At 56.3% G+C, this 13,190-nt stretch overlaps 1 protein-coding gene across 3 annotated transcripts in view; it reads left to right on the plus strand.

The window, feature by feature from the left end:
- p3h3 (prolyl 3-hydroxylase 3) overlaps positions 1 to 12,852 on the plus strand; it is a 52,555-nt gene extending 39,703 nt beyond the window's left edge. For 2 of the 3 annotated variants that reach the window (XM_059955504.1, XM_059955502.1), the window contains 5 exons: positions 2,274 to 2,424; positions 6,275 to 6,377; positions 10,387 to 10,462; positions 11,134 to 11,274; positions 11,876 to 12,852. In XM_059955504.1, the coding sequence (XP_059811487.1) occupies positions 2,274 to 2,424; positions 6,275 to 6,377; positions 10,387 to 10,462; positions 11,134 to 11,274; positions 11,876 to 12,037 (633 nt within the window). In that variant the 3' untranslated portion in view covers positions 12,038 to 12,852. Of the gene's footprint in view, positions 1 to 2,273; positions 2,425 to 5,938; positions 6,237 to 6,274; positions 6,378 to 10,386; positions 10,463 to 11,133; positions 11,275 to 11,875 lie in introns of those variants that run through there. The other variant, XM_059955505.1, reaches the window with a different exon arrangement.
- Positions 12,853 to 13,190: the final 338 nt, after the last annotated feature.

The raw sequence follows: 13,190 nt of genomic DNA on the forward strand, positions 1-13,190 counted from the left end.
CATCACAAAATGTCTCTCTGCTGCTTCCCGCTCCCTCCCCTCTCCCTTCCCTTTGTCCCAATCATGGTTCCCGTCTCCCTGCCCCCTTCCCACCCTAAGTCCACAATAGAGACCCATGTCAGAAATGGGTTTGCCATCACTCATATATGTCACGATTTGTTGGGTTTTTTTGGCAGCAGTACGGTGCAGTACATAGAATTACGACAGTATGGTGCAAAGGTCTCGGGCGCCCTGCTATACGTCAGACTGTTGCACAGTTCTGTATGGAAAGAGCTGTCAGAGGAAGTGGCTGAGTCAGGTGCAATGACAGGCAGCTACACAAATGGCAAAGGTTTCAAGGAATATGGGCCAGGCACGGATGGGGACGTGGGTTGGCATGGACAGGTTGGGCCGAAGGGCCTGCGTCTGTGCCGTACAACATGGCAGAACACAGAGGGAGGTTCGGGAGGGGTCGGCGGGGGATCTGAACTCTGGCCACACGCCCCTCACTTCCTGTCCTGTGCCCGCAGCTGTCCCGGGAGGGGATCTGAACTCTGGCCACACGCCCCTCACTTCCTGTCCTGTGCCCGTAGCTGTCCCGGGAGGGGATCTGAACTCTGGCCACACGCCCCTCACTTCCTGTCCTGTGCCCGTAGCTGTCCCGGGAGGGGATCTGAACTCTGGCCACACGCCCCTCACTTCCTGTCCTGTGCCCGCAGCTGTCCCGGGAGGGGATCTGAACTCTGGCCACACGCCCCTGACTTCCTGTCCTGTGCCCGCAGCTGTCCCGGGAGGGGATCTGAACTCTGGCCACACGCCCCTCACTTCCTGTCCTGTGCCCGCAGCTGTCCCGGGAGGGGATCTGAACTCTGGCCACACGCCCCTGACTTCCTGTCCTGTGCCCGCAGCTGTCCCGGGAGGGGATCTGAACTCTGGCCACACGCCCCTCACTTCCTGTCCTGTGCCCGCAGCTGTCCCGGGAGGGGATCTGAACTCTGGCCACACGCCCCTCACTTCCTGTCCTGTGCCCACAGCTGTCCCGGGAGGGGATCTGAACTCTGGCCACACGCCCCTCACTTCCTGTCCTGTGCCCGCAGCTGTCCCGGGAGGGGATCTGAACTCTGGCCACACGCCCCTCACTTCCTGTCCTGTGCCCGCAGCTGTCCCGGGAGAGGATCTGAACTCTGGCCACACGCCCCTGACTTCCTGTCCTGTGCCCGCAGCTGTCCCGGGAGGGGATCTGAACTCTGGCCACACGCCCCTGACTTCCTGTCCTGTGCCCGCAGCTGTCCCGGGAGAGGATCTGAACTCTGGCCACATGCCCCTGACTTCCTGTCCTGTGCCCGCAGCTGTCCCGGGAGGGGATCTGAACTCTGGCCACACGCCCCTCACTTCCTGTCCTGTGCCCACAGCTGTCCCGGGAGGGGATCTGAACTCTGGCCACACGCCCCTCACTTCCTGTCCTGTGCCCGCAGCTGTCCCGGGAGAGGATCTGAACTCTGGCCACACGCTCCTCACTTCCTGTCCTGTGCCCGCAGCTGTCCCGGGTGAGGATCTGAACTCTGGCCACACGCTCCTCACTTCCTGTCCTGTGCCCGCAGCTGTCCCGGGAGGGGATCTGAACTCTGGCCACACGCCCCTCACTTCCTGTCCTATGCCCACAGCTGTCCCGGGAGGGGATCTGAACTCTGGCCACACGCCCCTCACTTCCTGTCCTGTGCCCACAGCTGTCCCGGGAGAGGATCTGAACTCTGGCCACACGCCCCTCACTTCCTGTCCTGTGCCCGCAGCTGTCCCGGGAGAGGATCTGAACTCTGGCCACACGCCCCTCACTTCCTGTCCTGTGCCCACAGCTGTCCCGGGAGGGGATCTGAACTCTGGCCACACGCCCCTCACTTCCTGTCCTGTGCCCGCAGCTGTCCCGGGAGGGGATCTGAACTCTGGCCACACGCCCCTCACTTCCTGTCCTGTGCCCGCAGCTGTCCCGGGAGGGGATCTGAACTCTGGCCACACGCCCCTCACTTCCTGTCCTGTGCCCGCAGCTGTCCCGGGAGGGGATCTGAACTCTGGCCACACGCCCCTCACTTCCTGTCCTGTGCCCGCAGCTGTCCCGGGAGAGGATCTGAACTCTGGCCACACGCCCCTCACTTCCTGTCCTGTGCCCGCAGCTGTCCCGGGAGGGGATCTGAACTCTGGCCACACGCCCCTCACTTCCTGTCCTGTGCCCACAGCTGTCCCGGGAGGGGATCTGAACTCTGGCCACACGCCCCTCACTTCCTGTCCTGTGCCCGCAGCTGTCCCGGGAGGGGAAGGTGGACCAGGAGGAGGCTCGTCTCTACATGCAGGTGACAGAGAGAGTCAGCTTGATCCTTGACCACTACTTCCAGCCCAGTGGCGCCCTGTACCTCTCCTTTACCCACCTGGCCTGCCACTCGTCCTCCCAAGGTGAGTGAGACGTCTGGGGTTGTTGGATATGGTGTATCGAGATACAGTGACAATCTTGTATATCGTTCACACAGATCACATCATTACACAGTGTATTGAGGTGGAACAAGGTCAAACAATAACAGAATTGGAATTGGTTTATTATTGTTGACGTGTACCGAGATACAGTGACAATCTTGTATAACGTTCACACAGATCACATCATTACACAGTGTATTGAGGTGGAACAAGGTCAAACAATAACAGAATTGGAATTGGTTTATTGTTGTTGACGTGCACCGAGATAGGACGGTGCATCAGTGAGGGTCGAGGCAGACGTTCCTGAGGAAGCAGGGGTGCTGGAGCAGGACTGCGCTGGATCCACTGCACCCTGGCACGGTTGATGGGGGCAGGAGCCTGCTCCATGCCCTCCTTTTGGAAGCCAGTGGTCAGCTCCTTTGATCGCCCGACACTGGCGAGAAGGCTGTTGTCATGGCAACCTATTGCGGCCCGTGATGGTATGGTGCCGCCTGTAACCCTGTGGGCATATCGAGAGCCGATTCTGGCCAGGAAGCCGCTGAGCTGAGCGCACAGGAGAGTTGGGGGCCGGGGGCATGGTCTCGCGGGGCATTGGCGTTCAGAATAACCCTGCTGCTGCGTGACTGTGCTCTGTTAGTGGCCCAAGGATGCAGTTGCCCGGGGAGGTGTCTTCCCACTTCCAGGGTCAGGAGTTTGCACTCGAGGTCTCCTTGGGAATTACAGCATCAAAGACAGAGCTGTAGTCAATGGTCTGACGGAGTCTTCACAGCCCAGGGAGTTGGCATCCCCCAAAGGCCTACTTCGGTTGCAGGCGACTTGCAGAGGTTGTCTGGGGGATGCAAGGAACATTTAACCCGAGCAACTCTGGGGGGGCTCAGCAGGCCAGGCAGCATCGACGGGAAAGAGTGAAAGGTTGACGTTTCCGGCCCTGACCCTTCATCAGGGCACAGAAACGGACCTTTGCTATCAAAGTCTACGTGCAGACTGCAATGGGTCCTCCTGCAGGCGGCCACGGAACAAAGAACGACCTCGGCACCCATTTGTCAGGGAAGTCAGCTTGCCAAGGAACTTCAATTAAAGTTGGTCACGAGTAAATTGGACATGGATCTCGAGGTGGCCGGAGAGGATCTGTATTCGTCACTAATGGTGCGGTCCTCCAGGGAGCGATAGTCACAGCCCTCTTTATACACGCACACAGATAGTCAATTACATCAGTCAAGAGTTTAAGAGACGTCAATCCTGTGCGACTTATCAATTCCCACAAAAATGCCAGTGACGGCCTCTCCTGCCCACAACACACAGACAGTTCGTCAGAACATCCTTTAAACCAAGATAGATGATTGCAAGAGGGCTGAGAACCCAGGCTGAATGGTGAGTCTTTATTCACGGCACAAAGAAGGTCCGTGAAACCCTTCGACCCAGTAAGTCATTGAAGGACTGAAGTATGATTTGCTTCATATGTTTTTGGCACCAGACAGATGAAGGAAAACCTTACACACTGTTTAATTGTCAGACACTTGGCAGCCCACAGGGCCCTCCCTGTGATTTACCGTCTGCATCTTGTTTACACTGCTGTGTTGTGCAGTGAGATCAGCACGAGGCACATTGCCAGTGAAAGGAAGGTGATGTTTCAACCCTATATTCAGAATTTTCTGCCACAATTAAGTCATGTTACTTTATGGTGTAAAGGAGTAGGTTAAAGGGCAGTAGCACAGTCTTGTGTTTACAGCAGGAGAGGTAGAGGGCTGTACCATGATTCTTTGTTGATTCAGGCATTAAGCAATATAGTCACACAATTCTCTTGTCTCGCAAAGGAATTTACCCCACAGAGTCGGGCAAAATCCTCCAGGCCATTCGCGGAAACGTCATAATCCCAGACGCACGGAGTAAAGGAACAAGCTGGGAAAACAGCACAAAGCGAGTGAACATGGAATGTCAGAGGTCAAACCGTTAACCGGTCACTTTCGTTCGATGCAGGCCGCGGGGGTCACTCTTCGCCGAAGCGCCCCAGTCCACATCGATTGCCCCCGTCAAAGCGCACGAATCAGCAAAAACAGAACGAGAGTAGCCAGAATCCAGGAGCGGAAGCAACGTGAACCTCAAAGTCCCCCAGACTCACCGACCAACCCTGGCAGCCTGGTTCCCAAGGCTCCCCAGCACCCTCCTCGGACAGCAGCTGGCAAGAGTGCGAGGAGGAGCGGGCAAAAGCACCCGACTGCCCACCGCTCCTGTCTGCCGTCGATTTCAACCATGTCCAATGCCTCCGTTGGAGAGGGGCAACGGAGCCGATCGCGGGCTAGAAGCCAAACACTTCAAACCTCGCTAGCTCCCTCGGAGACAGCGAAGTGGTCGATCGGGCCAGAAGCACACCACTGGGATGTAAGCCACAGGTTCCGATCGCACGCAGCCCAGTGGCCGGCATAGCAGAGGAACTGGTTTTGTGAACTGTCTGCGGGACGTCGCTGCTGGCCTGTGCTGGCGCCCTCTGGTGGCCAGTGAAAGCCACGGCGCGCATCGGAGTTCCTGATGTCGGACCCACAGAGCGGCGGGGGGGGGGGGGGGGGGGGGTGGTCCTCCGAAAGCAGGCGGGGACTTTGATCTCAACGAAGCAAATGTCTCGGCCAGGGGTCCCACAGTTTCTTCTATGATGGCAGAATATAGTATCAATAGTAAGACTCTCGGCAGTGTGTTCTCTTTCTCTCTATCTACCTGTTCCCCTCTCTTTACCTATCTCACACCCTATCTGTATGTCTCTCTGCCTCTACCATTCTCTATTTCTCACTACATCTCTATTTCCCTCTCTCTCCTCCTCCCTTGAAACCCTCTCCACCCCCCCCCACCCCCCGAACACCAGTCTGATTCCAGATTCAGGTTTATTTATCTCGGGACGTACAGTGAACTGCGTTGTTTGTGTTAATGAACCATGCACCCGAGGGTGTGCTTGGGGGGGGGGGGGTGCAGCCCGTGAGTGTCAAGCCACAATCGTGCACCGACAGAGCCTGCCTGCCCTGCCCGTCTAACCCATGATCCAACTCACAGAAAGAATTCCCCCCCCCACCCTGCAAAGCCCCTTACCCTCAAACCTTTCTGCAGTCTGATATCTGTGCAATCATTTACCCTGTCCCTGTCCGGGCCTCCCTCTCTCACCTTCGCAGAATCTTACAGCTGTCGACTCGTGTCAGTCCCCAAAACTGGTTCCACTGTGACCGATTCTTCCCCTTTGCTTCTTCGGAACGGTCTGCATTCCCGACCAACCCCAACTCGTCTGGCAGATCACGTCGCTTGCTTTGGGGTAGGCCAAGGAGGACTCCCGACATGACTCCTGACAAAATTTAACTCTTTCCTTGCTGCCCTTCCTGTTCCCCTGTCTGAATATTCGATGGTGACACTGACGCTCCTCCAGAGTGTCCCTTGAGGCCAGCTGCCTGACCCCCCCCCCGCCGCACCCCACCACCGAGGTCTGATGACACTGAACGTCTTTCCTCCTGACCCTCAGGTAGCCAGACAGACGTCCCGCCTCTGTCCCGCACCCCACCACCGAGGTCTGATGACACTGAACGTCTTTCCTCCTGACCCTCAGGTAGCCAGACAGACGTCCCGCCTCTGTCCCGCACCCCACCACCGAGGTCTGATGACACTGAACGTCTTTCCTCCTGACCCTCAGGTAGCCAGACAGACGTCCCGCCTCTGTCCCGCACCCCACCACCGAGGTCTGATGCCACTGAACGTCTTTCCTCCTGACCCTCAGGTAGCCAGACAGACGTCCCGCCTCTGTCCCGCACCCCACCACCGAGGTCTGATGCCACTGAACGTCTTTCCTCCTGACCCTCAGGTAGCCAGACAGACGTCCCGCCTCTGTCCCGGGATTGCCTGGAGGATCCCGAGAGCAGCGGCTGCAGCAAGCAGGGCTCGGCGGAGGGAGCTCGCAACTTCAGGTAGAGCACGTTCTGTGGTGACAATCTTGTCTTGTACATCGTTCACACAGATCACATCATTACACAGTGTATTGAGGCAGAACAAGGTCAAACAATAACAGAATTGGAATTGGTTTATTATTGTTGACGTGTACCGAGATACAGTGACAATCTTGTCTTGTATATCGTTCACACAGATCACATCATTACACAGTGTATTGAGGCAGAACAAGGTCAAACAATAACAGAATTGGAATTGGTTTATTATTGTGGACGTGTACCGAGATACAGTGACAATCTTGTCCTGTATATCGTTCACACAGATCACATCATTACACAGTGTATTGAGGCAGAACAAGGTCAAACAATAACAGAATTGGAATTGGTTTCTTATTGTTGACGTGTACCGAGATACAGTGACAATCTTGTATATCGTTCACACAGATCACATCATTACACAGTGTATTGAGGCAGAACAAGGTCAAACAATAACAGAATTGGATTTGGTTTATTATTGTTGACGTGTACTGAGATACAGTGACAATCTTGTATATCGTTCACACAGATCACATCATTACACAGTGTATTGAGGCAGAACAAGGTCAAACAATAACAGAATTGGAATTGGTTTATTATTGTTGACGTGTACCGAGATACAGTGACAATCTTGTATATCGTTCACACAGATCACATCATTACACAGTGTATTGAGGTGGAACAAGGTCAAACAGTAACAGAATTGGAATTGGTTTCTTATTGTTGACGTGTACCGAGATACAGTGACAATCTTGTCTTGTATATCGTTCACACAGATCACATCATTACACAGTGTATTGAGGTGGAACAAGGTCAAACAATAACAGAATTGGAATTGGTTTCTTATTGTTGACGTGTACTGAGATACAGTGACAATCTTGTATATCGTTCACGCAGATCACATCATTACACAGTGTATTGAGGCAGAACAAGGTCAAACAATAACAGAATTGGAATTGGTTTATTATTGTTGACGTGTACCGAGATACAGTGACAATCTTGTCTTGTATATCGTTCACACAGATCACATCATTACACAGTGTATTGAGGTGAACAAGGTCAAACAACAACAGAATGCAGAATAGAGTGTCACAGCCACAGAGAAAGTGCAGAGCAGGCAGACAAGGAGGTGGAAGATCGTAACGAGGTAGATTGTGAGGTCAGGAGTCCATCTTGTTCCACAAGGGTTGTTCAGTGGTCTTATAACACTGGGGGAAGAGGCTGTGCTTTCAGGCTGTTGTATCTTCTGTCCGATTAGAGGGGAAATCGAAGATTGCCAGGGTTGGGATCTTTGGTTCCGCTGCTTGCTTTACCGAGGCAGCAGGAAGAGTCGATGGAGGGGAAGCTGGTTTTTCCGCGACGAGCCGAGCTGTGCCCGCAGCTCGCTGTGTTTTCTCGTGGTCAGGGGAGGAGAAGCTGTGCCAAGCCGCAGCAGGTCTGCGCAAGATGCTTTCTACGGTGCACCCATCTAAAAGGACAATCGGAGAGGGTCTGCAGCCCCTCGAGGAGGCAGAGCCTCCTTGCCCCAGGCTGGACCAGTACGAAGCTCTCGACCGCTGCACCACTGATGCAGACAGGACGCTGTGAGCTGCCCTCCCCTTCCCCCAAATCGAGCTCGGGCTGAGCTGACCCACATCCACATGCCCTACTCTCAGAAACAGGCCCTTCAGCCCATTGATACTACCCACTCCGGTCGAGCTGCACGAGGACCACAGTCCTCCCTACCCCTCCTGTCCAGTCGCACGGAAATCGAGCTGGCAGCACGTCCCGCACGCTTGAGACCCTCCAAGGGAAGAAGTTTTCCCTCGCCTTCCCCTTAACCAGTTTCCCCCCCCCCCCCCTCACCCTTAACCTCTGGTCGTAGGCCCACCCAAGCTCAGTGGGGAGAAAGCTGCTTGTGTTTACCCCGTCTGGTAGGAGGCAGCCGCCGGTCCAGGAGGATCGTGGGTTCACGCCTCTGGTGGACTGTGTCCTCTCCGGGGCACAACCCTGGGTGGGAAGGTTTGAAGAACCGGCTGTTGCCCCTGCAGTGGGCTCCCCCTCTCCACGTCACTGATGCATTCCACATCGATACAGCCTGGCACCAGTGTTGCCACAGAGGTTGCCAGAGTGAAGTTGTAAACGACATCAAACTGCTATAGGGACCCCGGCTCCGGATTTCTTCCACAGGGTTTACTCCCGAAGCCGTTCCCATAGATGGGCGAGCATGGCCGCAAGGCAGCAGAGATCGAAAATCAGAGTTTTCCTCCTCCTAGACGGGCTGCCGTCCAAGGCTGACAAGCCCCACCAGCCCGGAGTGACTGGTTTTGGGGCACCTGCGGTCTGTCAGTAAAAACAGTTCCGCCGGGCCTAGTAGCGCAGCCACACGTGACGGCCGGGAGTTGCACTTGGTTGTCAGAGGCTGCTAGAGACACTCGCTATTTGGAGAACTTGATAGTTAGTGGGAGCTTGTCCCCTCTACCAATCCCCAGGCTATGACAACCTTGGGAACCTACCCGATCTGTGTCCCTTTTAATTTTGTGTACCTCTGCCAAATTTCCACCTCGATCTTCTACATTCCAAGGAATAGGCGGGGTGGGTCAAAAGGGTGTTTGGCAGGCTGGCCTTCATCAGTCAGCCCAGTTGAGTGCAGGAACTGGCACCTCACTTTGCATTTGGGGAAAGGCAGAGAGGGGTGTGGGACATCCCCGGGGAATGTCAGGGCCCTGGGGAGCCTGTTTCCCTGCAGAACAGCCAAGACGGTGGGCCTTGGGTGATGAATTTCACAGCATCCCCCCAGGACTGGGTGGGCGTCCTCTGGGACCTCTGCTTTCCTCCCACGTTCCGAGGACGCACGGGCTAGAGTTAGCGAGCCGCGGCCCAGCTACACCAGCGATGTTCGCTGGCTGTGAAGCCAATTTCCGTCTCCGCAGGAGCTGGTTTGTCGTGTTGCCCCTGTAGGGGGCGCCGGCGAGGCGCGGAGCGCAGTACTAATCTGCATCTTTGCAAGTGTTGGTTTGTCATGTTGCCCCTGTAGGGGGCGCCGGCGAGGCGCGGAGCGCAGTACTAATCTGCATCTTTGCAAGTGTTGGTTTGTCATGTTGCCCCTGTAGGGGGCGCCGGCGAGGCGCGGAGCGCAGTACTAATCTGCATCTTTGCAAGTGTTGGTTTGTCATGTTGCCCCTGTAGGGGGCGCCGGCGAGGCGCGGAGCGCAGTACTAATCTGCATCTTTGCAAGTGTTGGTTTGTCATGTTGCCCCTGTAGGGGGCGCCGGCGAGGCGCGGAGCGCAGTACTAATCTGCATCTTTGCAAGTGTTGGTTTGTCATGTTGCCCCTGTAGGGGGCGCCGGCGAGGAGCGGAGCGCAGTTCCGAGAAAGGGCAGGAGGAGGGTCACCAGGAGGGGCAGGAGGAGGGCAGATGGTTGAGCTGAGAGGAAGATTTTGGAGGGTGCGGAAAGGAATCAGTCTCTGGTGCGGAGAGAGGCCAACAGCCGGAAGGCGCTGTCATAGGGGATGGTGGAATTACCGAAACCCCACCCCTCCACCCCGTTTCAGGGGCTGGGAATCTGCTTCCCTCTGCTGTTCTTCAAAGTGTGCCCGCCAGGCTCAGGGTTGTGTGTGGTGACGTGTACATATTCTGATGGTAAATTTTACTTTGAACTTCCCTGTCAACATCCCGACAGTTTTAACCAACACGCCTACACCAACCCCTACCCTCATCGTTCCCCGGACCCTCGCCGATCCCCCTCCCCTCACCGAACGCCCTCTCCTTCGCCAACCTCCCCCTGACCAATTACCACATCCATCAACTCCCCCTCATCAAACCCCCTCCTCATTATCATCCCCCTCCCTCTCATCAAATTCCCTGTCCCTCAGTCACCTCAGCAAGTCAATCCCCTTTGACCCCTGGCCCGCTCTCCCCGCCGATACCCCTTCACCCCTCTCAATCTTGCCATCCAACGCCCAGCATCTCCGCCCTCCCTGCTCCGTTTGATACTCTCCCTCCTCCCACAGCGTGCACCTCTACCTCAATGAGGAGTTCGAAGGAGGGGAGTTCATCTTGACAGAGCCCAAGACGCGGAGTATCATGGTGAGTGTGCTGGGACGGTGTGGAGGGAGTGTGTGATGGGATGATGTGGAGGGAGATTCACTCTGTGTCTGACCCCGGGAGTGTGTGATGGGACGGTGTGGAGGGAGATTCACTCTGTGTCTGACCCTGGGAGTGTGTGATGGGATGGTGTGGAGGGAGATTCACTCTGTGTCTGACCCTGGGAGTGTGTGGTGGGACGGTGTGGAGGGAGATTCACTCTGTGTCTGACCCCGGGAGTGTGTGGTGGGACGGTGTGGAGTGAGATTCACTCTGTGTCTGACCCTGGGAGTGTGTGATGTGACGGTGTGGAGGGAGATTCACTCTGTGTCTGACCCTGGGAGTGTGTGATGGGACGGTGTGGAGGGAGATTCACTCTGTGTCTGACCCCAGGAGTGTGTGATGGGACGGTGTGGAGGGAGATTCATTCTGTGTCTGACCACGGGAGTGTGTGATGGGACGGTGTGGAGGGAGATTCACTCTGTGTCTGACCCCGGGAGTGTGTGATGGGACGGTGTGGAGGGAGCTTCACTCTGTGTCTGACCCCGGGAGTGTGTGATGGGATGGTGTGGAGGGAGATTCACTGTGTGTCTGACCCCGGGAGTGTGTGGTGGGACGGTGTTCCAGTCTGTGTGCGCTGGGGAACAGTCTCTCAGTTTCGTCTGCCTCCTTAGGCCGAGGTATCCCCAAGGTGTGGGCGTCTGTTGACCTTCCGGTGGGGAGACGGGACATCCCACCGGGTGTCTCAAGTCAGGGGGGGTCAGCGCTGTGTCCTCTCGCTCTGGTTCAGCTCTGTCCGGAAGCATCGCATCAAGGTGAGGGATTGTTTGGCTTCGCAAACCCCTTCTGCCCCCCCCATCTGTTGGTCTTGGTTGTTTGCCCCTGCACTGTCTGCCCCTCTAACTATCCAGCCTGCCCCTGCTTTCCTCCATCAATGTCTCGCCACCCTGCCCAACCCTCCTTCCTCCATCTGCCCTGCACTTTGATTTGCCCTATTCCCCATCACCTTCCCCCTCTATCCCTAACTCCCTGTCCACCGCTGATCCCTCTCACTCTCTCTCTCACTCTCTCTCTCTCTCTCACTCTCACTCTCACTCTCTCTCTCTCTCTCATTCTCTCATTCTCTCATTCTCTCATTCTCTCACTCTCTCACTCTCTCACTCTCTCACTCTCTCACTCTCTCACTCTCTCACTCTCTCACTCTCTCTCTCTCACACTCTCTCTCTCACTCTCTCACTCTCTCTCTCTCTCTCTCACTCTCTCTCTCTCTCTCTCTCTCTCACTCTCTCCCTCACTCACTCACTCTCACTCCCTCTCTGTCGCTGTCTCTCTCTGTCACACTCTCTCTCTCTCTCTCTCTCTCTCTGTCACTCTCACTCTGTCACTCTCTCTCTGTCTCTCTCTCTCTCATTTCAGAAGCTCGAACGGGCTCAGGCTGAGATCCTCCCCGTTAAGGCCGCCAGTGTCCAGCGATCAGACAGCCCAGAGACGGGGTCTTTGAGGAACGAGACCCAGCGGCGTGGGCGGACCGCAAGGGAGTCGAGCAGGAGGCCTGTATCTCGGAGGGACGAGCTTTGAGGGGGGTGGGTGATGGTGATGGTTGAGGGGTCTGCAGGGGTTGGTGGTGGTGAGGGTGTTTGTGTGTTCTGTGTGGGACAGGGGCACCCCAGGCCTCTTGGAAAGGAGGAACGGAGGCAGGGGGCAGGGACAGAGGGCATAGGCACAGAGGGGTGCAAACCTTTCACACTCCACCCCTGCCACAGGTGGGGTGAAGGGGAGGGAGGGATTGGGGAAGGAGGGGGAGGGGAGTGAATTGGGGAGAGGGGGCAGAGAAAGAGAGGGGCAGAGGATGGGGAGAGCAGGGGGGTTCTGAGGGATTGAGGAGAAGGGAGAAGAGGAATGGGGAGAGAGGGAAGAGCAGAGAGAGAGTGGAAAGGGGAGAGATGGGAAGGGGTGAGAGTGGTTGGGTCGAGAGATGGGGCAGATATAGTAGGAGGGAGAGAAGGGGAAGAGGGGGCAGGACAAAGGGAGGAGATGGTGAGGAGTGAGAAGGGGAGAGAGGAGGAGGGGTAAGAGGGGAAGTGAGGGAAGGGGGCAGATGGGGAAAGCAGAGGGGAAACAAGAGGGAGTGGGTGAAATCAGAGAGAGAGTGGGAATGTTGTCTGCCCCGGAGACCCTGAGAAAAACAATCCACGCCTACACAGACCCGTCTCCCCCATCGCCCACACCCCGGCACCAGTCGGCTGGACTGACAGGGATGGGGAGGGGATGGGAGACACACAGCAAGGAGAGGACAGACCCTCCCCCAACCCGGGGACCAGGGCATCTCTGTGATATACTGAATGGAGGGTGAACTGCTCCCCGGATTATTAAACACCAGGTTACCAAAGTGACTCTGTGTCTCTCTCTGATGCACAATTGATACCCCCACCAACCCGTCTCCCTCTGTCACCTCCTGTTCCACACCCCCTCCACCTACATACCCTCCCTCTGCCTCCCTCCATTCCCCTTCCACTCCCCCACACACTCTCCCTTGCCTGTCACCGATGTACGTCTCTCTGTGTCCGTGGGCACGCTGCCCGCCACACCACCGCCCCTCGTGCTGTGCAGTGTCTCACCCTCTCCATCTGCCATCACTCTGCTCTGGATTTGCGTCCATTAGGGAATTAGTCACGTAACCCGGCTCAGCGGGATTATCCACGGCCTGGGCCATTAACGGAATTACCACAGC

Source organism: Hypanus sabinus, chromosome 32 (genome assembly GCF_030144855.1).
Source record: "Hypanus sabinus isolate sHypSab1 chromosome 32, sHypSab1.hap1, whole genome shotgun sequence".
NCBI classification, from domain to species: Eukaryota; Metazoa; Chordata; class Chondrichthyes; order Myliobatiformes; family Dasyatidae; genus Hypanus; species Hypanus sabinus.